Source organism: Phyllostomus hastatus, unplaced genomic scaffold (genome assembly GCF_019186645.2).
Source record: "Phyllostomus hastatus isolate PE091 unplaced genomic scaffold, TTU_PhHast_1.1 phas_contig_16, whole genome shotgun sequence".
In the NCBI taxonomy this organism is placed as follows: Eukaryota; Metazoa; Chordata; class Mammalia; order Chiroptera; family Phyllostomidae; genus Phyllostomus; species Phyllostomus hastatus.
This window is the reverse complement of record NW_025333643.1, coordinates 12,453,681-12,480,059: the sequence shown is the minus strand read 5'-3', so window position 1 is coordinate 12,480,059 and position 26,379 is coordinate 12,453,681. Positions and strand designations below refer to the sequence as shown.

At 47.5% G+C, this 26,379-nt stretch overlaps 1 protein-coding gene across 3 annotated transcripts; it reads left to right on the top strand.

Annotated features, from left to right (window-relative positions):
- The first annotated feature begins 1,840 nt into the window (after nt 1–1,840).
- On the top strand, nt 1,841–26,379 carry WNT5A (Wnt family member 5A). Of its 3 annotated transcripts, none has more exons than XM_045832320.1 (5): nt 1,841–1,949; nt 11,536–11,669; nt 12,872–13,122; nt 17,639–17,931; nt 21,605–26,379. In XM_045832320.1, the coding sequence occupies exons 2-5, from the start codon at nt 11,590–11,592 to the stop codon at nt 22,061–22,063; spliced, it is 1,083 nt and encodes a 360-aa protein (XP_045688276.1). In that variant the 5' UTR covers nt 1,841–1,949; nt 11,536–11,589; the 3' UTR covers nt 22,064–26,379. The 3 variants fall into 3 exon arrangements, with proteins under 3 accessions (XP_045688276.1, XP_045688275.1, XP_045688277.1); XM_045832319.1 differs by lacking the exon at nt 1,841–1,949 and adding an exon at nt 5,248–5,680; XM_045832321.1 differs by lacking the exon at nt 1,841–1,949 and adding an exon at nt 11,048–11,126.

The window sequence follows — 26,379 nt, the reverse complement described above, 5'->3', positions numbered from 1 at the left end:
TATCAGGATTTTATCCAGGACCCGGGACAGATATTCCCAGTGTTCACATAATCACAGCAACTACTACCATAGGCAGAGGCTGAATGGAGGCCTTTTGTACATCACCTCAGTTGTTAAAGCATCCCTAATATATCCTACTTCACAGGTGAGGAAATCAAGGCTCAGAAAGGGAAGTGACCCCTGTAGGATCACCAGTCCATAAGAGGCTGAGATAGGATTCAGGTCTGTCTGACCCTGGTAGCACTTCAAGCTAAATACATCAAAGCATGTATTTAGTGCCCTACCATGCCCCCTACACACGTGCGCATGCACACACACACACACACACACACACACACACACACAAGCACTGGACTAGAAAAATAAAGAGGGCACTGAGTTAGGAGGCCATTTTGATAAATTAGGAGGTTCCATTGGAGGAGAGCTTGAGATTTTTAAGGAGCCTCCTTGAGTCAGTTCAGTGTCCAAGTGTCCAAATATATCCTCTAACCTCAAGGGAGCCTCGTACCCGCCAGGCCAGTGGCTGGTGGAAATACAATATGACAATATTACTTTGACTGTGGCCATGTGGTGGTGAGGAAGCTCCTGACCCCCTTCCGGCCTCTTTGTCTCCTTTAGTGCTCCATCTGGGGGCCCCTCGCAGGCAGCCCTGGCTGGTCTTGACTCGGAGGTGAAGAAGTAAACATTTTGGGACTCTTTATTAGTTCATTTCAGAAGATGGAGCCTGTTTGTCCCTGGGGCCCATCCCTCTTTTATGGCCTCCAGCCCTTCTGGACAAATTCTAGTGACTGGGGAGAAAACTGCTTTCTACAGAGGATCGTTAAAACACTGCCATAAACCCAGGGCCGTAAAATATTATTTGCCTGGTATAAAAGGGGGTAGATTTTCCCAGAGTGTCAACCCCAGTCCTGGTTTCTCCCACAGACAACGGTGGCACAGGGATGAGGTCGTACATAAATTCCTTACCTTCTACTCTGTTTTATGAAATAACCCTGTTGGAAGAGCAGCCAAAAATATTGATTTATTTGTTCTACAGACTCAAAAGCACTTTTAATGAGGGGAGCATGGTGATGCCTTGCCAGTGTGTCTGCAGATGACTCAGTCTGAGTACGTATACCCAAATGCACACACGGTTTGGAAGGGGGAAAGGTGGAGTCCCCAAACCTGGAAGTCTGTGGGACAGGGCCTTTGAAGATGGAGATAGAGAGGAATGGATTTCCCTCCCTTGCACTGTTCATTGCCTAGCCAAATCAACAAATACCAAGAGTGGGACTGGCTCTTGCAACTGAGCCTGGCTTTCCAGAGCAGCAACCCCTGTCTGAAATCTCAAAGTGAGTTTCCAGTTTGTTCTCTTTGGTATTTTTCCTCTGGGAGTAATCCTTTCATCCATGCATGGATTCATTCAGTCATTCAACAAATATTACTGAGCTCCTACTAAGTGCCAAGCACTGTTAGAGCCATGAAAACACTGTCACAGAGCTTGCATTCTCACAGAGCATGATCTCAGCACACCCACTACTCATGTCATCAGACAAAATTCACAGTCTTCATCTGAAGAACTTGGGGTCAGGTAGGTTTGTTGGAAATTTTGGAATTTTTTTGAAAGACAAAATAGGGCATAAGATTATTTAGTTTGCAAAGAGCCCCCGTGAGGTCTGGGGAAGTACCCAGTAATCCAACACAGTTCATATTTCTTCTGTGAACAGTATGAACATTCACTCTAACTGGGATAAATTAATACTGTAAATGGCCTTGTCACGTGAGGTTTAGTTTTACCACGAAAAGAGTTTTAAAATCTCTGTTTTCAGAGCTGCTTTTTGTAGAAGAGCAGGTACCCAGGCCCAGTGAGTGCTTGACCCACCCTAAGTGCTCCGTGAGCATTTCTGTTCATTCTCCCACATCCCTGATTTTCAAGGTCATCCTTGACATTTTCACTGCATCCCTGACTGGTAAGTCATTACATTTCTGTTTTTCTTTGTTGTGTGATAGGTCATCGTATTTCTGTTTCTGTGTTTGTTGTTTTATTGTTGTTGTATGTATATTTAAGATGATTCTGCAGCACTTAGAGGCTAAATTACTTGTCCAAGATTTCACAGCAAGAAAGTGGCAGAGAGGGGATTGGAACTCCAGGTGTCAGAGTTCATACTTTCACACACTACCTAACACCACCTTCCACTAGAGGAAAGACAGCAAAGCAGGAAATGAAACTGTTGGCGCTGTGCTGACACAAACAAGCAAAAACACTTGGAAAGAAAATCATCCAGGTAATTCAGAATATAACAATTAAAATAAAAGATTTGTGGTTGGGTAGCCAGTGTTTCTGGACTTGCTAGTATGAATGGATCAAGTTCTTACATTAATGGCCCTGTCCCTCTTTGGAATAGCATCAACTAGGTGCACTGCCTCCAAGCACTCAGGTGCCCAGTGACTTCAGCACCCTCTAGGACAGGGGTGTCAGACTCATTTCAACCGGGGCCACATCATCCTCCGGGTTGCCTTCAAAGGGCTGAATGTAATTTCAGGACTGTATAAATTTAACTACTCCTTAACTAGGGGCAAGGAGCTCTACATTTAGTCCTTTGAGGGCAACCATGAGGCTGATGTGGCCCCCAATGAAAATGAGTTTGACACCCCTGTTCTAGGAGCTACATTCTTGGCCTATTCATTTCCTGCCACTTCTCAGTGCTTCTGCCACCCCCCCCCCCTCCCCGCCCAAATTGGATCTGAGGAATGGATGCCCAGAGGGCCTGTGTGCTTCCCCAGCCAGGAGAATCCCAGACAACAGTGGCTGAGCAAAAAAGAGTAGGGAGAGGAACTGGGGGAGGGTGGATCTGCCAGGCTGAGGCTGCTCTTGTTTAGACCCTCATCTCCAAAGGGCAGATTTCAGGCTATACTGGAAAACTGGAAGACACTCACAGTGGTTATTAAGTGGTGAAGGCCTAGAGAGGGTGAAGGGAAAGTGGAATCAGGAGATGGAGACATGTCCCAAGGGGACCTTTGATAACATTGGGCTCCCCCTCCTGAAGGCTGTGTGTGTCCCTGGAGAAAGCAAACCCCTGGAGAGCAAAAGTATGTCTTGCAGTTCGTGCCAAGCCCACTCTTGACACTTTGGTGTGCTGGGTAAAGGAAGTCAGGGCTGGGAAGGGATCCAGTTAGCTGAGACAAGGACTAGGAAGGGACTGTGAATGGTGTGACAGCATCACCAGAACCTCTTCCTGCACACGCTGGGATAGTCACCCTGGGGTAGGAATGGGGTAAGAAAGTAGAAAAACAAAACAGCCACTACTCCGAAGTACCCAGGCTACGGATTTTTCCCCTAAGGTGAAGTGCATGCCACATGGGTGGCAGAAATTGAAGTGTGTGTGTGTGTGTGTGTGTGTGTGTGTGTGTGTGTGTGTCTGCCTATTTGCCTTCCACCTGGAATGTCCGGGGGAATTGGGGGGGCTGGGGGGGATTGAGAACAAGAATTGCGCTCCAATGTGAGGCATTATTTGGGGGCCTGAAGGTGGAGATACACACCCACCAACCGTACCCAGACTGGGTTCCAACAATCACAGATGACTGGACGTGTCTAGAAGTTCCAGTGCCCCGTACCCTGTTTTGCTGAAGTTCGCAGGCTTCTTTCTCACCTGAGGGCACTCACCAAGATCCATCCGGCTAGACCACGCATCCCATTGGAATGCGCCAGGGTCCCCATTCAGTTCAATCGTTCACCCAAGTACCCAAATCCACCACACTGGGGGCTTTGCAGGATGTGTGTGACTACCTTATTCTCTACCCCGGCCCTTAGGGACCTTCCCCCAAGTAGTAAAAGTCCTCTAAGAGGTTCCCTGCCAACACAGTAGCCCCCGTGCAGCCCCAGTTGAAGAGGCCTGGGACAGGCAAGCCCGAGTCCAGCCTTGGAAGTTGGGGTTCAGCCTCCCGTGAGTCGGTGGCTTCGGAAGAAGAGCAGAGAGTCGGGTGACGGGCGGGCAGCGGCCGCGGAGTGGATCTTTCTCTTTCAGCAGATGCCTGGGGGATGGGGAGTCGAGAGAAGGGGGCTCTTGCAGGGAGTGTATCCCGCCCCTCCTGCACCCCAGCCCGTGGTACGACTTTAAAATCCTGCAGAGTTTGTCATAGGCCGCCTCACCACGCATGCGCATAGGCCAAGTAGAGTTTTTTCTTTCTTTTTTCCCCCCTCTTCCCTCTCTCTTTTCAGCAGCCTTTGGTTCAGCAACTTAAAAATATATATATATATATATACACATACATATATATATATTTTCTTCTCTGAGAACACCAAAGGAAAAAGAAGTCCGGAGAGAGGGAGGGAGTGCGGTCGTTGGCCTGAAGGGCTGGGGGTGGGTGGGGGGGACGCGGTCGCAGCGGTCGGTCAGTCTGTCTGCGGGTCACAGGATCGCGTGGAAGTCTGCTGCAAACTGCAGGACGCCGCCCCCGCCGTCCGGAGTCCGGTTCTGCTCCGACGCTGCCGGCGAGCTCCTCCCGCCGCTGCCGCCGCCGCCGCGGTGCCCTCGACCGCGCGCCGCCCGCCTGCTCGCTCTCCCGCCCCTCCGGCCCGGGCGCCCGACGCGGAGGTGGGCAGCCGCACCGACCATGGACCTCCTGAGCTGAGCAGCCGCAGCGGAGCCCTTCACCCCTCCCCAGCCCCACGCCCTCCGTGCCCTCGCTTCGCGTTGCTCCTCGCCCTGGAAAGGCGGGGAAAGGAGGGGGATTAACCCGAAAAGAGAAAGAAGGGGGTGGGGAGGGGGGGGACCCCGTATCTCCCCTGGGGCAATCGCCCTCCGAAACCACCGCGAGGCAGAACATCCGGGGACGACTACCCATTTTGCGCCCCCTTTTCGCCAAACCCTAAAATGAAAGGACAAAAGTTGGCGCTGACTTTTACAGCTCGGATGGCGACTTGTGCGTTTTCAGCGGCATCTCCCGGAGAAAAAGCCATGCGCGCCTGATTGTTCTGTGGCCCTAAAGCTGCAGTGTGTGTGCGTGTGTGCGCGTGTGTGTTTGTGTGTACACAGACGTCCACACACTCGCGGCCGCAAGATCAGCGCCTGGAAGCAGACATTTCGGCCACGGACTTGGAGAGGAGGAGCTGGAGATCAGGAGGGCGTGAGCCGCCGGGAGTTTGCAGAATCCTTGGTGTGAATGAACTGGGGGCACCTGGGCGCAAGGATCGCCCCCCCTCCCGCCCCAGGCCAGAGTTGAGTAGTGGGGCATTTTTTTCACCCTCTTCTGAAGAATTTTTTTTTTACTATTTGTTGTAAAGTCTTTTGCACAATCACGCCCACATTTGGGGTTGGAAAGCCCTAATTACCGCCGTCGCTGATGGACGTTGGAGAGGGAGCGCCTCGCCGCGGAACAGTCGCCTGCGCGCCCTCGGCGGACCCGCGACTCTCTCGTTGCGCGTTGGCCGGGCCCAGTCTCTGCTGCGATCTAGCGGGCTTCCCCGCTCCCTCTGTTCTTGGGCGCATCCCGGAGCTGCTCCGACTCGGGACCTCAGACTCGGGCTCCAAAGACCGCTTCGGCCCCTATTCCCTTCGCCTGTCTGACGCGCCCCGGAGGAGCCAGCCGCTCTGTGCAAGACTGTCCCCCCAGGTTTAACCCAGCCGCTCCTCTCGGATTCCTCCGCTGCCCTTCCTCCGGTGGCGACTTCCTCTCGGACCCCCTCCCCCTCGCCATGAAGGTAGGTGTTCAGTGCGCCGCCGACGCTCGCCACTTTTTTTTCTTGCCTTTTTTTTTCTTATGGAAGTTAACTGAATCCCTCCACCACTCCCCACCTCTTCCTATCCCTCCATTTCTTCTACTGCCTGGAGAGGCTGGAACTCCCGCGGGGATGGTAGGGACTCCTGCCTTTCGCCCCGCACCTCCTGCGCGTTGCCTCTGATTCCCGTAGATCTCGTCTTGCCCCACTAAATATTCTGCAAACCTTTTCGACTTTGGAGAAAAAGTGGGGAAGAGCCATGGCAGAAAAACAGTGCGGTTCACGGATGACTTCCCTTTGGCCCTGAGAAACTCGAGTGTACTTACTATGTATATTTCAGAACAGGATAATGATTCAATTCAACAAATATTTACCAAGTGCCCACAGAGCAGGCACTGAGAAGGTGTGTGGCCAGGGCTTGGAAAGGAGTAGGGGACTCTTCGGTTGGGAGACTGGGCAGCTGGACCAGGGGCCAAATGCCGCAGAGAAGCGCACCCCTCACCCTCTGCAACTCGTCCTCGCCAGGAATCCTAGTGCTGCGGGCCCTGTACCTTTAAGAGTGCCTGGCGGGGGGCCAGGGCGCACCCCGGTTCGGGGAGCAGGGTCGCATTATTAGCATTATTAGCCGCCACTGGGTGAGCTCTGCAACTTAGCAGCGGTGATGGGGGCGGGGAGTGCTGGTGGTGGTGGCTCTAATCTTGTCCGCTGGGAAATCGCGCCCTGGCCCCCTGCGCGGAATCTGCCTTGTCCTTTGGAAACATTTGGGGCTCTGAGTTGGGAGAGCGGGCGGGGGGCAGTTTGTGAACTCTTGTTTGTTTTAATTGTCAGTTGTATGTTAAAGCCGAGTCACACACTCCGAGGGTCACTGAGAGTTCACTTTTACGAAAAGTTAACATTTCTTCCTGCAATATAACTTGCTATTTTCCAAACACCTTTTCCTCTCTGTCCTCAAAGAAAGCTTCAATCCTTCCATCTTTGTAGATCTAAGTTTTCTAGAAAATAAGGTTGTTGCAATTAAAATTAGGATGTTTCTTAAAAGCAAACAAATTCCCCTTTCCCTCAAAAGCGGGTTTTAAAAACCCGAAAGCTTGAAGACCCTGCGGCCTTGCTTTACTTTCTAAAACCAGTCTAGCACCGAGGCCCATTCTCTTCTCTTTCTTTACACGGACAACTGGTTTGGAAGTCACTCGTAGCCGACGGTGGGATCGCACATCCTCAGCCCCTGCCCTACTGCCAACATTCACTGCGGCTCCAGCCAGATTTAGTTTCTAGACAGCCTCTGCCAAGGGAGTTCCGAGAGGGTACTGCTGAGAGCGCGTAAGCGATGGAGAGGCAGTGGAAATTGTTCGTCCGAGGGTGTGCATCTGTGCCTTGTGTGTGTGGGGAGAGAAATAAAAGGTCAGTTTTTCTTGGGTCTTGGGTATCCTAGCCTTAGTCCCGCACGGCCCCACAAAGGAGAACCCCACCTCCGGAAACCCGACCCGAGAGTCCCTTTTACCATTTCCCTCACCGCGTTGAAGCGCTTTGGTGCACTAGGGGTTAGCTGAGTGCGCTCGGAGCTCAGCTTTTCCCGTAGTCTTTTCTTTCCTGCGGAGCGGTGCCGGCTGCCCCCTATTGGCTGCCTTGAAGAAGGACGCCTCGGAGTCTGTTCCTTGGGGCGAGTAGGTAGCTGTTCGCTTCTAGCACCCACCTCTCACTTCGCTCATTCCTCCTGACCACCATTTCCCACTCTCTCCCGAGGGCCGCTTGGAGGCCCCCAAAGGACCAGCTGCACTGCGCCGCCACTGCAATACGGAAAGAGGCCAACGGTCTGACCCAGCAAATTAGGCTTGGGCAAGTGGAGGAAGCGTTGGTACCTCTTCTCCAAAATGTAGGAACCAGAGCGTCGCCCTATAGGAGGTCTCGGGTCTGGTCTTGGCGCCCTTACCAGTTTTCTCTGTCATCAGGACAAGTATTGCTTTCTCTCGCCCTCAGATTCTTCGTCTATAAAAACATTGAAACTGCCTCTGAAAGGGGGGGGGGGAGGGTGGAACTGTTGTTTAATTTTCTTTATCATTCAACCAGACACTGATCTTCCTCTGGACAAAGTTGAGAGCCTGTGCTGAGAGAGATAGACATTCCGTGTGAGAAGGTAGAAGTGGTGCGTGTGAGAGAGGGCAAGGGTGCGCGGGGTGGGAGGGAGATTCTTATGGCGTGGAGAACCTTGCCCCGGTTGTGGACGAGGGAAGGCAGGAAACAGGACTAGAGGACTAGATTTGGCTACTGTTCCTTCCCTGGAGACTCCGGGTTACCGAACTTGCTGTTGTTTCTGAGTCCAAGCAGTCATAGGCTGCTCAGGTTGCTCGCACCGATTTGGGCTACGGGAGCTCCCTCCACCTTCTCTCCCCCACTCCACCGCACCCCACCCCACCACAGCGCTGTGGATACACCTCGACCGCGGCCCCCCTGCACCCAGGCTGGAGGCGTGGGGGAGCGCCGTTTCCTTGTCTGCTCCCCAAAGCGGACCTCCTATCAGCCTTGGCCGGCTCAGCCTTCATCATCCCCTCCCACTTCCCTTGGCGTTCCCGAGGCGGGACGGCTCAACATTGTGGCTGCAGCCGAATTTTTCTGCCGCATTTTCCCCCATCTCTCTCCTTGCTTTGGGGAGAGATCACAGTGGGGAAAACAAAGTTTATTTCCCACCAAGAGCTGCAACTCTCGGAGTCTCCTAAGCCCTTTCGATACCGCAAGTCCAGGTCAAACACACTTCCTCCAAGTTGGTCTCCCTTAACATTTCCACTCCCAGAGAGATGGAGAGACAGGGCTGAAAACAGCCTGCGGAAAAGGTTGCTCAAACCAAGAGAGAGCCAGTGACCGAGGGTGGAAGATCTTCACTTTTTCTTTGTGGACTTTCTTTTGAAGGACGGCGGGTTTGCGCGTGCGTTCCGAGGCTTCCCGTCGCGTGCGAACGCCTGCGAACTTGTAATCAGCAGGACGGTTTCCTCTCTCTCACCCTGTATCACTCCCCACCCGCACCCAAGTTGATTTTTAAAAAGGGTTAGGAACACCTTTAATCCAATGCGGAACCTGTGGAGGAGAGACAGAATAAGCAGTCTCTACAATGAGCTGATCCGGGTTGGAAACAGCGGCACGAGGACGTTCTACCCGCACCCCCCAGCCTCATCTCTCCCCTGCGCTTGAACCTCTCGAACGCACCCTCCACCCACACAAGGAACGGGTTCTGAGGATCCTTACAAAGTTGACTTTCATGGGCCCCTAAACGTTCGAAAACACTTAGTCCATTCTTTGGTAAACTCAGTTTTTGCCTACAACAGACTCCGGAGAGGTCCCATTTCATTCTCTCTTTTCGGATCAGATCTCTCGGTAAACAAGGCAAGGATGTTTACCCAACAGACTCCATGTATTTATTAGTCAGTTCGCTGTGGGTTCCTTCAATGTTTCAAGTTTGTGGGGCCTTTTCTGTATTGCGCGGGGTTTTGAGCGGGAAGAGGGCCAAGGTGTTTCCCGGCAAGCGTGCGGGGTTAAGTGGAGACGCCACTCGCCCGACTCTCCTGCGCATCCCCTTGGGGAAAACTTTGGCTAACCCCCAGGCTGGAGCTGGGGAGACCCGAATCGCAGAGACCCAGTGGCCCACTCCCAGTTGGCCCCAGCTCTGGGAAGGGGTGGACTTCCCTCGGGGTCGTCGGCTGAGAGTGGGCTCGGTTTGTGTGGCTTTGCTTCTAACAAAGAGATCCGCTGTAATCCGCCGAATCTGTTATCAATTTCTCCGCTGCCCGAGCCCCGCCCCGCGCGCCCCGCCCGTCGGGAGGCTAGGAAAGTGAGCGCGGCTAGCAGCAATTCGCGCAGCCCTCTCCGAAGCTCATCCGAGCGTGTGTATCTGTGCACGCGTGTGAGTGTATGAAAGTGCATGAGTGTACTCGCGCGCGGCTTCGGCCTATGGGGACAATCTACTTTGCAGCTTGGGCCGCGAGCGAAGGCAGACCTTGCAGCCCACCCCCTCCCCCGGAGGAAACTTGACACTTTGGGCGGGGGTGGGGAGACCTAGACTTCTCTCTCCACTGTTGGGGAAACCCCAGGTTTCTATTCTCCGGGATGCGCCCACAGTTTAGCATTTTGAGGACGAGTGGGCCATGGGCTCGGAGCCCTAGTTAGCGGGCACTGGGGACTACATAAGCGTTTCCTCTCGGAGAAACCCCGAGGTTTCCGGGCCAAAGAGGCGGCTGGCCGGGAAAAGCCGCGGCGAGCTCCAGAGTCCCTCCGTGTTCCCAAAGCTGCCTACGTCCCCTCAGTCCCTTTCACCGCGCAAGTTCCAGGCCAGGCCCTTCCGCCGTCTGGAAGAGGCTCACCTAGCCTTTCCGGAGGAAGGGGTCCCTTGGGAGCTGCGGGAAGTGCAGCGCGTCAGGGTTACACTTATCAGAGATGTAAAGAGGGATTTGGGAAACCCGCTCCTCCCACCCGCAACCGCCGCCGCCTTGCTCCTCCGCCGCCTACAGGTGGAGAAGTCACCAGTGGGGAGGAAAGGCAGCGGAAGCTTCCAAGGCGGCCTCTGCCCCGAAATTCTTGACCACTGGGATCTTTGCCGCCCGTCCCTCTACGCCCTGGAGTTTAGGGGCTTAGCCGCGGCGCGGGAGCCAGCGCATCTCTGGCCCCGTCGGTCCGAGGCTCACTTGAACCAGCTCTGGCCTCAACCTGCACCCTCACCGTTCGGGACAGGGCGAACAGAATCTTAATCGGTCTGGAGGGTGGAATGGGGGTGTTCCAAGACCAGGCTCACAGTGCCGTGATGGTGAAGCGGCCGACAGCTCCAGATCAGGACCAAAGGAAACTGGAGTCCCCCTCGGCTTCCTTTCCCTTTTCTCCTTGGCAGCCGCCAGGAGTGGGGACGGGAGGGGGGGAGGGGGAGTGAAAAAGAATTTGGAGGAGGGTTGTCGGGAGAGCAGCAGGACCCAGCTTAGATCCCCTTCTTTCCTATATGATGCCATCCTTTCTCTGGAATACCCTAAGTCCCAGGGAGTGCTCTGCTTTCTGGATTCCTTGGTTGGGAGAGCAGCGCTCTCTCCCCTTGGACTAATGTGCTCCCCATCTCCTTCTTCCCGCTTCAATCTGGCAGAAGAGCCCGCTAAGGAAACCCAGGCTGCCCTTCCCCCTCTGGAAGTGGCTTCGCCCAAAGCGGCCCGTAAACTGATTATGAAACATACGATGTTAATTCAGAGCTGCATTTCCCAGCTGGGCACTTTCTCGCGCGCTGCTCCCCCGGGCCTCGCCCCCCACCCCCTGCCCTTCCCTCCTGCGTCCTGCCCCCACCCCCACCCCCACCCCCGCAACGGCCACCCCGCCTCCTTCGCAGCCGCCGCCGGCGCGCTCCACTCTCCTTCGCGCTCCTCTTGCCCTTGGAATTAATTCAGGCTCCACTTGTTGCTCGGCCCAGGTCGGGGAGAGGACGAGGGTGGCGGCGGGTTCCCAAGTGAATTCCCGTGGAGGGACTGAGCACAGCGCGAACTAGAAGGGAGCGAGGGGGTGCGGGACTCCAGCAAGCAGGAAGGAGGCAGCGCCTGGCACCGGGGCTTTGACTCAACAGCTTTGAGACATGATTGTAATCGCTGGCGTGCCCCGCGCGCAGGATCCCAGCGAAATCAGATTTCCTGGTGAGGTTGCGTGGGTGGATTAATTTGGAAAAAAAAGAAACTGCCTGTATCTTCTCATCAAAAAGTCACGGAGGAGAAGCGCAGTCCATCAACAGTAAACTTAAGAGACCCGGATGCTTCCGTTGTTTAAACTTGTATGCTTGAAAATTATCTGAGAGGCAATAAACATCTGCTCCTTTCTTCCCTCTCCAGAAGTCGATTGGAATATTAAGCCCAGGAGTTGCTTTGGGGACGGCTCGAAGTGCAATGTCTTCCAAGTTCTTCCTAATGGCTTTGGCCATATTTTTCTCCTTCGCCCAGGTTGTAATAGAAGCCAATTCTTGGTGGTAAGTTCATTATATGTGCATATTTTATTTTTTAAAAATAGTCATTTGTACGATACTGCAATATTTAAGCTGAATCGTGACTTTTGGCACATATAATACATTTCATTTACATGTGTTTTTAAATAAGAATTTTCTTTTAATTTGCTAATGTTGTACAATTTATCTTCAGCTCCATAGGGAATCAGAACCTATAAATCTAGATCTTTTTCTATGAGGCCCTTGTTCAGATGTATACTGTAGCACATCTTATAATAAAAGGAACCAAAATTCACTTATCTAATAATTGAAAATTTATCTATTAAATTTACTTTTTGCCACTCCTAGGTAGTAAAAGTGAGTTCCACCTTTTATTTTTCCGTCACTTGAGGTTATTAACCTTCAGGGTCTAATGTAGGGAGAGTTTTAGGAAGACAGCTGAACTCCAAGTCGAAAAGTATTTAGGTTCAGAATTTGATTAAGAAAAGGTGAAACTGAAGTAGCCAAATGTCCCTGAACGAGGGTTTCTTTCTGGTAGGGCCCTTGGAGATATGCTGCAGTATATCCAGAGGATTATTTTTGACGGCGTTCTGGATATTTTTCCCTGTAAATGAACAGTGTTTTTCTGACTGTCAAACATGACTTCTGTTCACTGGATACCCTGTCTTGGGTCCTTCACAATCATACATAAGGAGCCCTTTTAAAATGTCCAGAGCATGGTGAATTTTCTTCAGTTTATATACTTGTCCCACTGTTCCTCCATCAGTCAAAAGGAACTGCTATCTCCCACCCATGTCTAATTGTGCCTACTTTTGGCATTCATATGTTTTCAAGGCAGATCCGTCCAGTTTGTGGAGCAAACTGAGTCAATTTCTTTAAGGTCAAAGGCTTGTCCTGAAACTGATGTTTGCCTCTTTTCTGAGTGGATTTTGGAAATATTGGTTCAGGTATATGGCGAGGGGAGGGGGGAGGTGGGCAAGGAAGGGAGTAAAAACTCTAACTGAGGAGCCAGATGGCGGAATGGGGACTACACAATACCTCCGTTTTCTGAGTGGAGCTGAAACAGAGGAGTTTTATGAAGCCCTTCTCATACTTTGTCATGAGGACAAGCAGGAGAGAAAAGCATCTGTGTGCTTAGAACTATGTCTTGCTGACATGCTTTCTGGGGGCCCACCTCAAGAGTTCACGTAAATCTTGAATGCATATCTCCCCCCACCCCTTCACAGGTCCCTAGGTATGAATAACCCTGTTCAGATGTCAGAAGTATATATCATAGGAGCACAGCCTCTCTGCAGCCAACTGGCAGGACTTTCTCAAGGACAGAAGAAACTATGTCACTTGTACCAGGACCACATGCAGTACATCGGGGAAGGCGCGAAGACAGGCATCAAAGAATGCCAGTATCAATTCCGACACCGGCGATGGAACTGCAGCACTGTGGATAACACCTCCGTGTTTGGCAGGGTTATGCAGATAGGTAGGAGACCATTTAACATATTTTTAAATATATGTAAACTTTTCTCCTAGAAAAGTCATTAGGGTTTACTGATCAGCTTGATCAGCAGGGAATCTTTCAGCAGAACAGTGGCTCAGGGATTAGTGTCATTGTTGCCACTTGTGTTAATTCCTGTTCCTACACTTGGTTCACCTTTTGGACTTCTTTAACCCAATCAGGAGAGAACATCTAAGACCCCTTTGTTTTATTCTGAACACTTAATTTTTCTAAGAAACATGTTGGTTACAATAGAAGCAGCGTACTTATTTTGGCTTCTCAAAAGTAGATGAGGAAAGCTGAGTCATTTACATCCCTTTAAGCTTCAAAACTCTTAGCAGTAAGCAGTTTCCTAACTTAAGCTGCAGTTCAAATGGCCCAAACTAAAAATCGTCATCTTTCAGAATGCTGGGCATGTTGGAAGTGAATCAGGGTCTAATTTCCCTAGTATAGATAGTCCCTGAGGCTAGAGAGAGATATATGTTAAAAGCTTTATTTTTAGTTTCAGAAACAATTTTAATTAGAAGTAGTCCAATTTACATTTGTGATTTTGGTAATTGATATGATGTAAAAGCACATACTTCAGACCTCAACCTAGAAACTTAAAAAAAAAAAACACTTTAAATGTATCACAGTCCAATTATTTTAAGTGTGTCGCTAAACTTGTTATTACATTCAGGGAGGAGATGGCATTAAAACTAGACTAAAGGCAAAGAATTTGAAAAATCAGTTTGCCTCTGGTTTGGTTTCATAGCATAAAATACTATTTGACAGATGAGGTCCTGTGTATGTTTTCTAGTGTGAATATTCTAAGTCTCTTTACTTTTATGCAAATAAGCCCTTATAATTAATATGATTGCAGTGACTCCTAAAATAAAAAGTAATTTATCAAAGCAATTAACTGTTTATACTGACTGGAGATAAAAAGTGGCTTAATAACCGTCACGGATGGATAAAATGATTTTTTAAAAAATCCTGAAAAGTGCATTCATTGAGAACAAAAAAGAGTTGTCAGTGGATGTTTGAGCCAAGCGGCTTCATAAACTAAAATAATACAGGACTGAAAGCCAGTTCTCTAATTGAATGGCAAAATGGTCTGAAGCCCTAGCCCGCAAAGTTTCATAGGGCTTTGTCCTTCCTGTTAATGATTAAAATGTGCTAATGTATATACTGGGATCAGAATCTAGTTCAGCTTCAGGAACACGGGAGTTTTTCCCTGAATATAGGCTGCCCTATGTAGTTAACTGGGGGTGTGGTGAAGATTTAATTCTCCTGCGCTTTAATATTGTGAGTGAACAAAACACTTTTTTAAAAAAGTTATATCAGAATAGTAAGTTGTCAGCTTTTCCCCCTAACATTTGGTTATATGTTCTCCCTAAACTACCTGCCTCTCAAAGTATGAGACCACTTTTTCACAAGTATACGAGTTAGCAAAAATCATACACCTCTGATGGTAACCAGAAAGGAAAACAGCGATTGGAACTATTTTTCTGTGTAGTCACTGGAACACAGCTTTGATTTAAGATCCTCTTCTCTTCTTTATATGTAGCCTGTTTGGGCCAAAATATTCAGAATAAGCTATCATTTGCTAAGTGGATTTGAGTTCTGCTGGAGATTTATTTAAACTGTGGTCCAAGATTCAAAGAGCCTGCTTCCTCAGGGAACAAGCAGAACCCTTGGTGCAAAGGCCTATGTTTAATTGTCCCTTGCAAGTATACTCTCTGGTCCTCAGCTGTGTGGTACTACCATCTGGATTGAAGGGAAGTGGGTGGGACAGCCTCTGTGGGAGCCCTGCTAGATATGATCACCAAGTCAGCTGCTGTCCTGGGAAGATGCAGCCTCTCCCTTGCCAAAAGTTCCCCAGGTGCTTGGGGCCTCAGGACAGAAAGCTGCTGCTTAGGGGCTTGTGTTGGAACCCCAACAGGGCCTTCTCTATTTATTTAAAATAGAGTTGGAAAGAAGGAAAAAAACAGAATAGCTTTTGGTGGAAAAGTAATATGGACCCAACCCCAACAGTGGGAGAGTTACTTAGCTTTCACTTTTCTATTTGAGGGTATACTGAAGAAAAACAAGCTAAGGGAAAGTTCAGAATACCTTTAAGGCTGAAAGGTGTGTGTGTGTGCCTACACCAAAGCACTTAGTACAGCAGGGACATGGCCAGCAATTCTTGTCCGTGAGAACCTGACCCTGTGATCGGGCTAGTGTCTGAGAAACTCAGGGCTGACACTTCCAACCCCTCCTCAACTCATTTTTCTAGGGTGCCAGTTGCCTTGAAGGCACTGTACACAATCGCCTTGTGAAGTGCTCACTCTTCATTTTGGAAACTTCCTCATTTTTCATCATGCTACCCTTTCTTCCAGCTTTTGTCTCAGTCTCTTCTTTGTTTCCATGCTGTGAAAAGATATGTCAGAAAGGCGCCATTTTTAAGGAGAGTGAGGATGGGAGAGGATGTAGATTCACAGGGAGGGAAACTTAACTGAAGTAGCAGTATTCCATCCAGGATGACTGTATCCACAGGCTATTAGCCAAAGAGCACTTTTCAAACAGATATTTTCCCTGTAGTGACCAGTTAGCTTAGAGACTTCTACCAGGTTTGTATTTTGGGTCAAAAAAAAAAAAAAAGGAAATGCTGAAGATAGACTTCTGAAACAAACAGCATTATTGTGTTTTATATAAAAGACCTTTTATGCTTTGTATACTAACAAGACAGTGTCTTATTTTCCTGTATCTCTGAAGGATTGTTTATCTACTCTTCCTCTAGCTACCTCTTTATTCTATAAGCCTCCCATCCAGGGCCACAGCATTTTCTGTATTATGTGGTAATCCTTAAATAACTCCCTAGAATCTGTCTTCCCTCCTCATTTCTCTCCACTCTCTCCTGTGTTCTCTGCCTCACTAATTCCAGCAAGATAGATAGATGTCACACCCCACAGGAACTTTCCAGATCCTCCTGCCAGCCACCAGCACATGCCTCAAGTTACTCATTTTTTTAAGATGAGGGAGGGAAGGTCTGGGGGGACTGGGAACCGACGCCACTCCTGGAAGGGAGATCACAAATAGCGGTGGACTGAGGTTGGAGAAAAAGTCCAAGGAACGGGTGGACCCTGAAATTGACACAGCTATCCCCATGCAGAGTGACACTGCTGGTTGAGGCTGAGTTCTGTTGTCAGCTGTTTTGTGTCACTTTCCCCCACCGCTGCCACCCCAAGCCCTGCTCGCACAAAAGACTGTTAGCAAGACCTTTAAGTGCAGGAGAAACAGATTCTGGTACACGGATTTTAATGCCAGAAGGGCCCGTTTTTCCTAGGCATCTAGTTCAATAGCCTGATTTTATAGTTGAAGAAAGGCCTCCTCAATTTATGCCCCAGGCCCAGCTTCAACTGGTCTGGAGTTAACCCTTTCTCTCTCATAGTACAACATTGTTATTAAATGGCTTCTGTTACACTAAAAATGTCTTCAGGTACAGGTGGAGATTAATGAGATCTTTGATGACCTCCATTCTCCTCCTTGCAAATAGGGCTCCTATATAACTGTTTTACAGGGAGATAGTCTTTGCAAGTTTTAGGAAAGGGGAAACCAATTTTTCCCCTAGGTTTGTATATTCTTTATAAGTCTGGTGAAGGAAGCAGCTTTTTCCCCCTCTTCCCTTTAGATTGTGCTTTTTGTCTTCTTGCTGTCACTTTAACACTCTGAGGCACAGGCTGTCAGGGAGTCACAGAAGCATTGAAGACCAGCAGGCTGTTCCATGAGTAGACATTGATCTAGAAGCAGAGGTATCAGTCCAGTCAACTTGGGATTCAAGAAGAGGTAGTTCATGTGTAGCTTTCTAGGGACAGGTTTAGAAAATGTCCTGGGAAAGTCTAGAGCCTTGTCCTGAGACACACTTCGTGCTGCAGAAGAAGGTTGGGGAAGTGAGCTAGAACTGGTGTGGCTGCTGCAGTGTCTGGGTGGCATTGGGGCCTCAAACTTTCAGAGGCTCTAAGCCTGGTAAATTCTATGCTCCTGCCCCCTGTAACTCAAAATGAAAATAATACAATCATTAAAATAAATGTAAGGATGTCTACCCACATTCTGAGTTTTCCCTCAATGACTTCTTTTATGTGCACGTTTGGAAATAAGAAGTTTCCAATATTTTCAAAAGGGTTGTAGAGAAAATCAGCCTGGCGCTGCCTAGGATCCTCCTGTCTTTGGCTCTAAAATGCTAGAACAGAGGTATCAGGATGTGCCACTTTTTTGTTTTTTGTTACTTCTTTGTGTTTGGGGATAGGGTGGGGGGATCCTCTTAGCTTCTCCTGCACAAGGGCGCTGTGCCTGGGTGTCTGATAGGGATGGGGCTCTCCCTGGTCCCCATACAGGGGCAGCACGTGTTCACGTGTTCCCGCAGGCTCTCCTCTGCCCCCTCCTGCCATCTCCACCCGAACCCTTCACTCGGCCAGGGGCTGTTGTGTGGCCGGGACTCCCCCTCCGCAGCGGCCCTGGTGACCCACGTCCTCGCCCGCAGGCAGCCGAGAGACGGCCTTCACATACGCGGTGAGCGCCGCGGGGGTGGTCAACGCCATGAGCCGCGCATGCCGGGAGGGCGAGCTGTCCACCTGTGGCTGCAGCCGCGCTGCTCGTCCCAAGGACCTGCCCAGGGACTGGCTGTGGGGCGGCTGCGGGGACAACATCGAGTATGGATATCGCTTTGCCAAGGAGTTCGTGGACGCGCGCGAGCGGGAACGCATCCACGCTAAAGGCTCCTACGAGAGCGCGCGCATCCTCATGAACCTGCACAACAACGAGGCCGGCCGCAGGGTGAGTGCCCTTTGTCGAATCCCAGGCTCCGGCCCCTCAGTCTTTGTTTCCCCTACCCACCCACTAAGCCGGGCCCCTTCCGGTCTCTACCCCTCCCGATGCCACTCTCTGTAGGTTCCTGCCTCTTTGTCTCTCCGTCTCAAACCCCCTTTTTATCTTTTCTGGTCTGTTTCTCTCTCTCTCCCCGTTCGTCTTTCTCTCTTCCTCTCCTTGCCTTCCTTCACCTCCCTCCTACCCCTGACCTCCCCAAGGCTCACACAGGCCACAGGCCTCTCTGGAGAGGGGCTTACACCCCAGACAGGCATCTTGGTGGTGAATTATTCCTGCCTTGGTCTCCTGTGGTCAAGGAGCTCCTGCAGTTGTCTAACAAAGATCTTTGTCTTTTAAATCAATCCCCATTGCATTTGGCCAGCCCATCTCAAAAGTAAAAGTGTTACCGTTTGCCCACCTCCTTGGAACAAGTGTGTTGTTGGACTTAAATTTGGGAGGAGTTCTTTTTGCCAATAAGTGCCCTGCTGAGAAACCCTCACCCCAGCTTCCAGGGCTTACTTTTCTTTCTCTTCCCTAAGTCATAAGATAGCAGGCTTGATGGACTGAGGGCTTTTCTAAAAAAGAGCTTTTCTAGGAAAACAACAGCATTTTTGGTACTCTGACCATCAGGGCAATTGTGGGTGGCTCTGAAGAGATGAGGGAGCCACTTAGCACTGCCCAGAGAGGATGGCCTCTGCAGGCCCTCCTACGGGTCCCCATTCTGCTCTTTCCCTTCTCTAGTGGGGACATGAAATGTTTCTCCACAATAGTTAAAAGTACCCTGCCCCCTTTTTTCCCCTGTGGTTAAGCACATGGCACTTTATGGCTGCTTTAAAATGAAGGGGTGAAAACTTTTCTTAACTTTGGCAGCATTGAAAACCAGGGCCATTATTTTTTCACAGAACCCAAGGTAGGTGCCAGGAACTTTCTGGTTAGAGATTTTACCCTTCTGTATTTTGGGGTGAGGAAAAGGGAAGATAATCACAAAGTAAAATATCAGGACTGGAGGGAGACTTAGACCCCTCTGGATGCACACTCATTTTAAAGATTGGGAAACTGAGGCCTTGAGAACCACTTCATGGCCGAGGAAAAAACAGAGTAAGGTATAAGCCAGGCATTTTTTTTTAAATTGAAACTTATACATCACAATTTAGGGGTGAAGGGCTATAGGTTTTGGAATCAGAAAGATCTAGATTAAAATCCAGTTCTGTCTGTTCCTGAGCCTCAGTTTCCACATTTCCACCTCTGTTAAGTGGCCATGGCATTAACTATCTCTAGAAATTGTCGTGAGGACTAACTGGGATGATATAATAGGTTGAACAGTATGAAATACCAATATGTGACTATTTCTGACCTACAAAATAACAATTTCCTATGGTTCAATTGAGGATCTTAGTTTATTGCCAGCTGGTAGTAAAGTACTTAATAAATGATAATTCCTAAACATTATGAAGTAAAAGACACAGAGAAGTCAAAGATTATCTAGATAATTCTAGCTAACTTATCTTCTCAAAGTTGATGCTAAACATTTGGTAGTGTTGGGGAAGGACTGAACTCTGCAGGTTTTTGCCTGTGCTGCCCTGCTCCAGAGAGAGCATGGCCTCTCCTTCCTCAGGTCGCCCATTGCTGTTGTGTGTGCAGTGGGGAGAGGGAGTCCATGGCTCCCCACTGTGGCCTGCCCAAGCCTGTGCAATGTGCATGGCAGATCTACTGTGTCTGGGAGCCCAGAAGACCTTGCTCCTGTCCTCGTCAGAGATGCACACCTTTACTCTCTGCATATAGTGTGCCCAGCAGCAGAGACCAGATATGCCTCCAGGACAGAGATCTGGCGACAGTCTGGGCCCATTCTGCCCATATTTAGTGTTTCATCCATCTTTGGAGATTTCTTACATTTCTCTCATGCAGAGAAATCTTCAGGGGCTTAGCAACCAAGGAGAACAGGTCAAGGGATTTCCAGATGGAGAGAGGGAATTTTGCATGGTTGGAAAAGCAACTTTAATATTATAATTTCATTTAACATCTGCATTTTTTAATAGTGAGGGTTTTTTCCTCCCTATAAGTTTTATAATTTGAGGAGTGAGCTGAGCTTGTATCCTGGTGGATGAAGTTACATAGAAGTTTTTCTCCAGGATAGTGGGGGGTGGGGCAGGGAAGTTGGACACTATGCATATAAATCATATTAGCATCTCCTCGGGACATAGCTTTTTATTTTCCTCAAAGGGGAGTGAAGGTTGAAAATGTTTGAAAAACCTTTCCTCAGACTAGCTGAGTGCCTGAAACTCTTCATGCCAAGGGAATACACTTGGGCCCCTTTTAAAGAAAGCTCCTTGTGAATCCCTGGAGGAAGAACATGGCTGTTCTGGGTGGAAGCAGCATTCTCACTCACTCCAGCCTCCGGGTTTCTGCCGACAGCACTCGGACTCTGGAGGGTAACTGGTACAGAAACTGGGCTGTCGGTGCTATAAATAGGCAGCCGTCACCACCCAGACTGTTGGGCACAGTGCTGTGGGGTCAGACCTGAGGTCAAGGTGACTGGGAAGGACCCAGACAACATGCCCTTGTCACCCTGGAGAAAGACCAGATTTACTGATTACATCCTGCATGTCAAGTATGTTCCAAGCATCCTCTAATTTTATCCTTACAACAGTGCTGTGAGGCTGGTACCATCACAGTCCCATACACAGATAGAAACGAAGGCTCTGAGAGGGGAAGCCAGTTGCCTGAATTCAGGGACAGAGTCAGAACAGAATATGTGTCTGCCTGGGTCCAGGATGGGTGCTCTTAGCCTAGGCAGTGAAGGGAGGGGTTAGGGATTGTTCGGGAAGCAGGAGGGAGAAGACCTGAGATCCAGGCCCAATTCTCCCACATTCTATCTGTGTGACCTGTGCAGGCCACTTACCTTCTCTGTCACTGTGTCACCATCTAATCCATCCCATGTTATAACATTGTTGGGAGGATGAAATGAGATAGAAAGTACAATGACTCTTAATACAGTGCCTGACACATAGCAATAATAGTAATAGTGAGTAAAGGTCTGAACCCTGGGATGGTAAGAATCCTGATCTTACCTGGGCTGGACCCCTCAGCCCTACCACTTATCAGCTGGGTACCCATGGACAAGCCACTGAGCATGAGCTTTGAGCCCAACTGCCTGGGTTCAAATCCCAGTTCTTGGGTAAGTAACTCACTTCTCTGGGCCTCATACTCCTTCTCTGTGAAATGGGGATGGTAATAGTACTTCCCTCATAGGCTGTGTGGGGATCAGCCCAGGTAGGGTGGGTAAGGAATTGTGCACAGTCTCTGGGATGAGTCTTCAGGCTGTAATAGTTGCTACTAATGTTATTTTTTCTGCAAAACAGAAGTAACTGGAACAATTTTTTCTTGTTCCTATTAAAAAACTGTGGCTGTTTATTATGATGATATGTAATAATGAGCGGCTAAAACATATTTATTTTGTAGACTTTTTTTAAAGCAAGGAACACAGACTTCCAGTGTGGAGAATGAGAAGGAAATAGCCCAGCCCCTTGTTCTGCTCATGAACAAGGCTCCACCTAGAAGGTGGAGAGGAGTTTTGTTAACAGAGCTCTGCTTGCATATGGGCTGCGCTGTGGGTTTGTAAACTGACTGTCCCATCTTCCCACAGACGGTGTACAACCTGGCTGATGTGGCCTGCAAGTGCCACGGGGTGTCGGGCTCCTGTAGCCTCAAGACGTGCTGGTTGCAGCTGGCTGACTTCCGCAAGGTGGGCGACGCCCTGAAAGAGAAGTATGACAGTGCAGCCGCCATGCGGCTTAACGGCCGAGGCAAGCTGGTGCAGGTCAACAGCCGCTTCAACTCTCCCACCACGCAGGACCTGGTCTACATCGACCCCAGCCCAGACTACTGCGTGCGCAATGAGAGCACGGGCTCGCTGGGCACACAGGGCCGCCTTTGCAACAAGACATCCGAGGGCATGGATGGCTGTGAGCTCATGTGCTGTGGCCGCGGCTATGACCAGTTCAAGACTGTGCAGACAGAGCGCTGCCACTGCAAGTTCCACTGGTGCTGCTACGTCAAGTGCAAGAAGTGCACAGAAATTGTGGACCAGTTTGTGTGCAAATAGTGGGTGCCCTGCTGCCCGCCTGTCGCCCAGCCCCATTCCCAGGACCCACTTATTTATAGAAAGTACAGTGATTCTGCTTTTTTTAATATTGTTTTATTTTCCCCCAAGAACTGCAACCAGAACCATTTTTTTCTGTTCCCATCAAGAACTCTGTGGTTTATTATTAATATTATAATTATTATTTGGCAATAGTGGGGGGTGGGAACCAAGAAAAATATTTATTTTGTGGATCTTTGAAAAGGTAAGGCAAGACTTCTTCTGATGGTATAGGATGAGGAACAAATAACACATACCCTGGCTTAGTTGTGTGCACATCTAGAAGGTAAAGGAAATACATTTTCTTTTTCTCAACCGTGGGGTCATATGGGACAAGTAGCATCCAGTTGGAAGGAGGTGGTCCAAATCTATGTCTCTGTGACAAAAATGAATTGTAAATGCTCTGGTGAAAGGTCTTGAGAAACAAACAAAAAAATGAGAACCCACCCCTTCCCCAGGGGCTATATCGGCCTGAAACATTTTCAAAATGGTGATATAAAAATGTAAGAGTGAGAACCTTATGTCCCTCAAAGAAATAAAGTGTACCATGTGTTTCATGCTTCTCAAGCATTCCATGTGCAGATGGCCCTATTCTAACAGCTACTGAAACTTGGGGAGCAGGGAGGAAAGCCCCAGAACTTTAAAAAACTTAAAACTCCTATATTAAGACAATGATTTGAAGCCGTTTCTGGAATTCAGTTATCAGATTGGGAAAGCATCCCCAAATGACTCTGGGTTGTAGACTTTTTGTTTGGAGAGGGGAAGGGGAGGGTGGCTTGAGTATAAAGGAAAATATACTGTAATTTTCTTAGAGATACTTGGTTAATAAATGATAATAATCAAAATAATCAACAGATTCCATTCACAGACCCTCTGCCCAGACAACAAAGTAATTGCATGCAGTTTAGCACTGCGCCAGAGCAGGAAACCTGTTTGAGGGAAAAAGTGAAACCCGCCCTCCCACTTGACCCCGAACCCTGTCCGATTCCTCCTTGCTGCTGAGGAGGTGAGGCTGGCCATGATGCCCAAGCGCAGCTCCACTGGGTCCCCTTTGATTGCAGGACAGGAAATGAACCATTGGGAGCTCCACTTGGAAAACAGTTCACTACTTAGGGATTTTTTTTTCCCTAAAACTTTTATTTTGGGAAGCTGTAGTTTTATATATTTTAATGACATTACTTGGCTAATGGAGTTCACAGAGGTGTTGCAGTGTCTCACTGTTATGATCCTGTGTTGAGACTGTCCACTCAAGCTTTTGCTATTACACTGCAGGTGAACCCTAAAACTGTTCCTAGTGTACTTGAACAGTTGCATTTATAAGGGGTGAGGGTGGGAATGTGGTTTAATGGTGCCTGATATCTCAAAAGTTTTTTGTACATAACATATATATACATATATATAAATATAAATGTTATTATATCTCAGTGCAGCCAGTGGTTTAGAATTACACTTCACTCTGGGGTTATTTCTTGGTCGAGAGCATTGTTGTCCTTTGTTGCAATGCATTGGGATTTTTCTGAAAGGTTTTTTAGTTGAGCTTGGGCTATGGCCCTGATGTGATGCTACCTTTAGCATCACAAAACAGCCTTGTTTCTGAGGGATCTGGAAGGTATTCCTCCCTGATATGCATGTTGGTTTGAAGATTAATTTTATCTTCCCCTCCCCACCCCCTTTTCTCCAACCTCCATTTCTGTACATTTTCCTGAGGGCATTACTTGATTGTCATAAACTTGGAAATGAAGAGAGAGTCAAAACTTGGAAGCATGGTCAATGTTTCTCTTTCCTTAGCTCATTTTGCAGAGTGCAAACTGGTGCCTAGTAGACCTGGTAGTACCTATTTGAGTTCCTAAGGAAAATCTAGTTCATGACATATAGCTAGTCTTTACATTTTAAAAAACAGGATACCTCTTTCCAAAAAGTGCCATCAAATGTGTTTTTATATCCAACTTACATGATTTTAAAACTTTGGAAAGATACACATCTGCAACCTTCATAGGCTTGGTAGCCTTCACATCACCTCAGCCATCGGTGGCTCTTAATTTATTGCACAAGGATATTCACTTCCCCTCAGTTGCAGTGAATTGCAAGCAAAAAAAAGCACTAATTAGTTTAAAATGTCACTTTTTTGGTTTTTATTATACAAAAACCATGAAGTTTTTTATTTGCTAAACCAGATTTTGTTCCTTTTTAGTGATTCATGTTTATGAAGAGAGTTGAGTTTAACAATCCTAGTTTTTAAAAGAAACTATTTAATGTAAAATATTCTACTTGTCACTCAGATATTATGTATATCTTCTATGGCCTTTATTCTGTACTTTTAATGTACATATTTCTGTCTTGCGTGACTTGTATATTTCACTGGTTTAAAAAAAAACATCAAAAGGCTTATGCCAAATGGAAGATAGAATATAAAATAAAACGTTACTTGTATATTGGTAAGTGGTTTCAATTGTCATTCAGATGATTCATGTGGAGATTTTTAAAGAAGCTATGAGGGAGAGTTTAGGGTGACTACATGTCCAAATAACAGAAAAACAGAGAATTTTTACCAAAAAGCAAACTATTTGGAAGCTTCAAAAGATTTCTATATGTAACAGAACAAAAGGGGAATTCTCTTTTCTTATATATGTTCATCAAAAAAAGAAATCAAGCAGATGGCTCAAAGCTGGTTATAGGATTGCTCACATTCTTTTAGCATTATGCATGTAACTTAATTGTTTTAGAGCGCGTTGCTGTTGTAACATCTCAGAGAAGAACTGAAAAGGCACATGCTTTTATCCATGACCAGAGCTTTAGTCCAAAAAAATGTATTTGTGTTTACCACTGCAACTATTGCACCTCTCTATTTGAAGTTACTGTGGACTGAGTGTCTCTGTACCCCTTTGAAAGTTATTTGATGAAAAGCAAGCTTCAATCTGCAAAGAATGAAAACTCATTGGAAACTGAAGGCTCGTTGTGTTAAATGCAATTGATATGGGTTCTTGTGCTTTCTGAAAGTGTACACCGAAATCTGGCCAGTGTTGCCCAGATTGATAGGTTAGCCCTTTGCTTTTTTTCTTTTCGGATAACCTTGTAACATATTGAAACCTTTTAAGGATGACAAGAATGCATTATTCCACAAAAAAACAGTAGACCAACATATAGAGTGTTTAAAATAGCATTTCTGGGCAAATTCAAACGCTTGTGGTTCTAGGACTCACATCTGTTTCAGTTTTTCCTCAGTTGTATATTGACCAGTGTTCTTTATTGCAGAAACATATACTTGATTTAGGAGTGTCAGCATATTTTTTCTTTGCAATGTGGAATGCATTCAAGATCTTCCCAATACAGGAAAATTAACAAAAATTTATATATTAGGTAGCAGCAAGCAGAGGCATGTTTAAAATAGTCATTATGGGCTCAAGTAAAAGGAAGACTGTTTTGAGTTTTAGTCCAGTTTATCTGTTCAGCTGCTGACCTCCTGAGTGTATATGTTTTAGTAGCCTACCCAAACCCCTCGCTCAGATGATTTTGCCAATGCTAAGTTTCAATTTGTTTTTGCAAAATATTACGCAAGCCACTGGGATTATCAAATGTGACACTCTAGCAGGCTAAGTTCTCCAAATACGAGACTGGTATTGGCTGACTCCAAGAGATCATTAGCAAAAACAGTCTGTAAAGGCTGAGTGGTCCATAATGTAAGTGAGGAGAGATAGATAAAAACAGTAGTTGTAACTTGAAGCATGTATGTAATGCAGATACGCACCAAGGCATAGGTCTAAAATACTGCATTATCACTGTAAAGGGTACTTTTAAAATATTTATTTTTTTAGAAAGTATTTTTTAGTCTCCCCTCTCTATGAAATGGTGAAAAACATGCTGGGTTTTGAAAGTAAGATGATGAAATGAGTTTTTAAAACAGGAAACATTCACCAACGTAGGAATTAAAACAGTAAAAGAATCTTCTATTTACCTGTTCATACAAACTTTACACTTAAATCGGATGATTGGGTGATGCTTTATTTTAATGAAACATCATCTTGTTAGCCAACTTTTAAAAAAATGGATGTAGGATGATTAAAGCTTGGTATGATTTCTTTAAAAAACAAATGTATCAATTTGAATTGAGAAGATTTAATTAAAATACTGTCTCAGTATTTCAAAAGCAAAAAAACAATGAGGAAAATTGCATCTTAGACTGGTTTTATATGCAGTGTACAATTTGCTGGGCTAGAAATGAGATAAAGATTATTTATTTTTGTTCATACCTTGTACTTTTCTATTAAAATCCTTTTATGAAA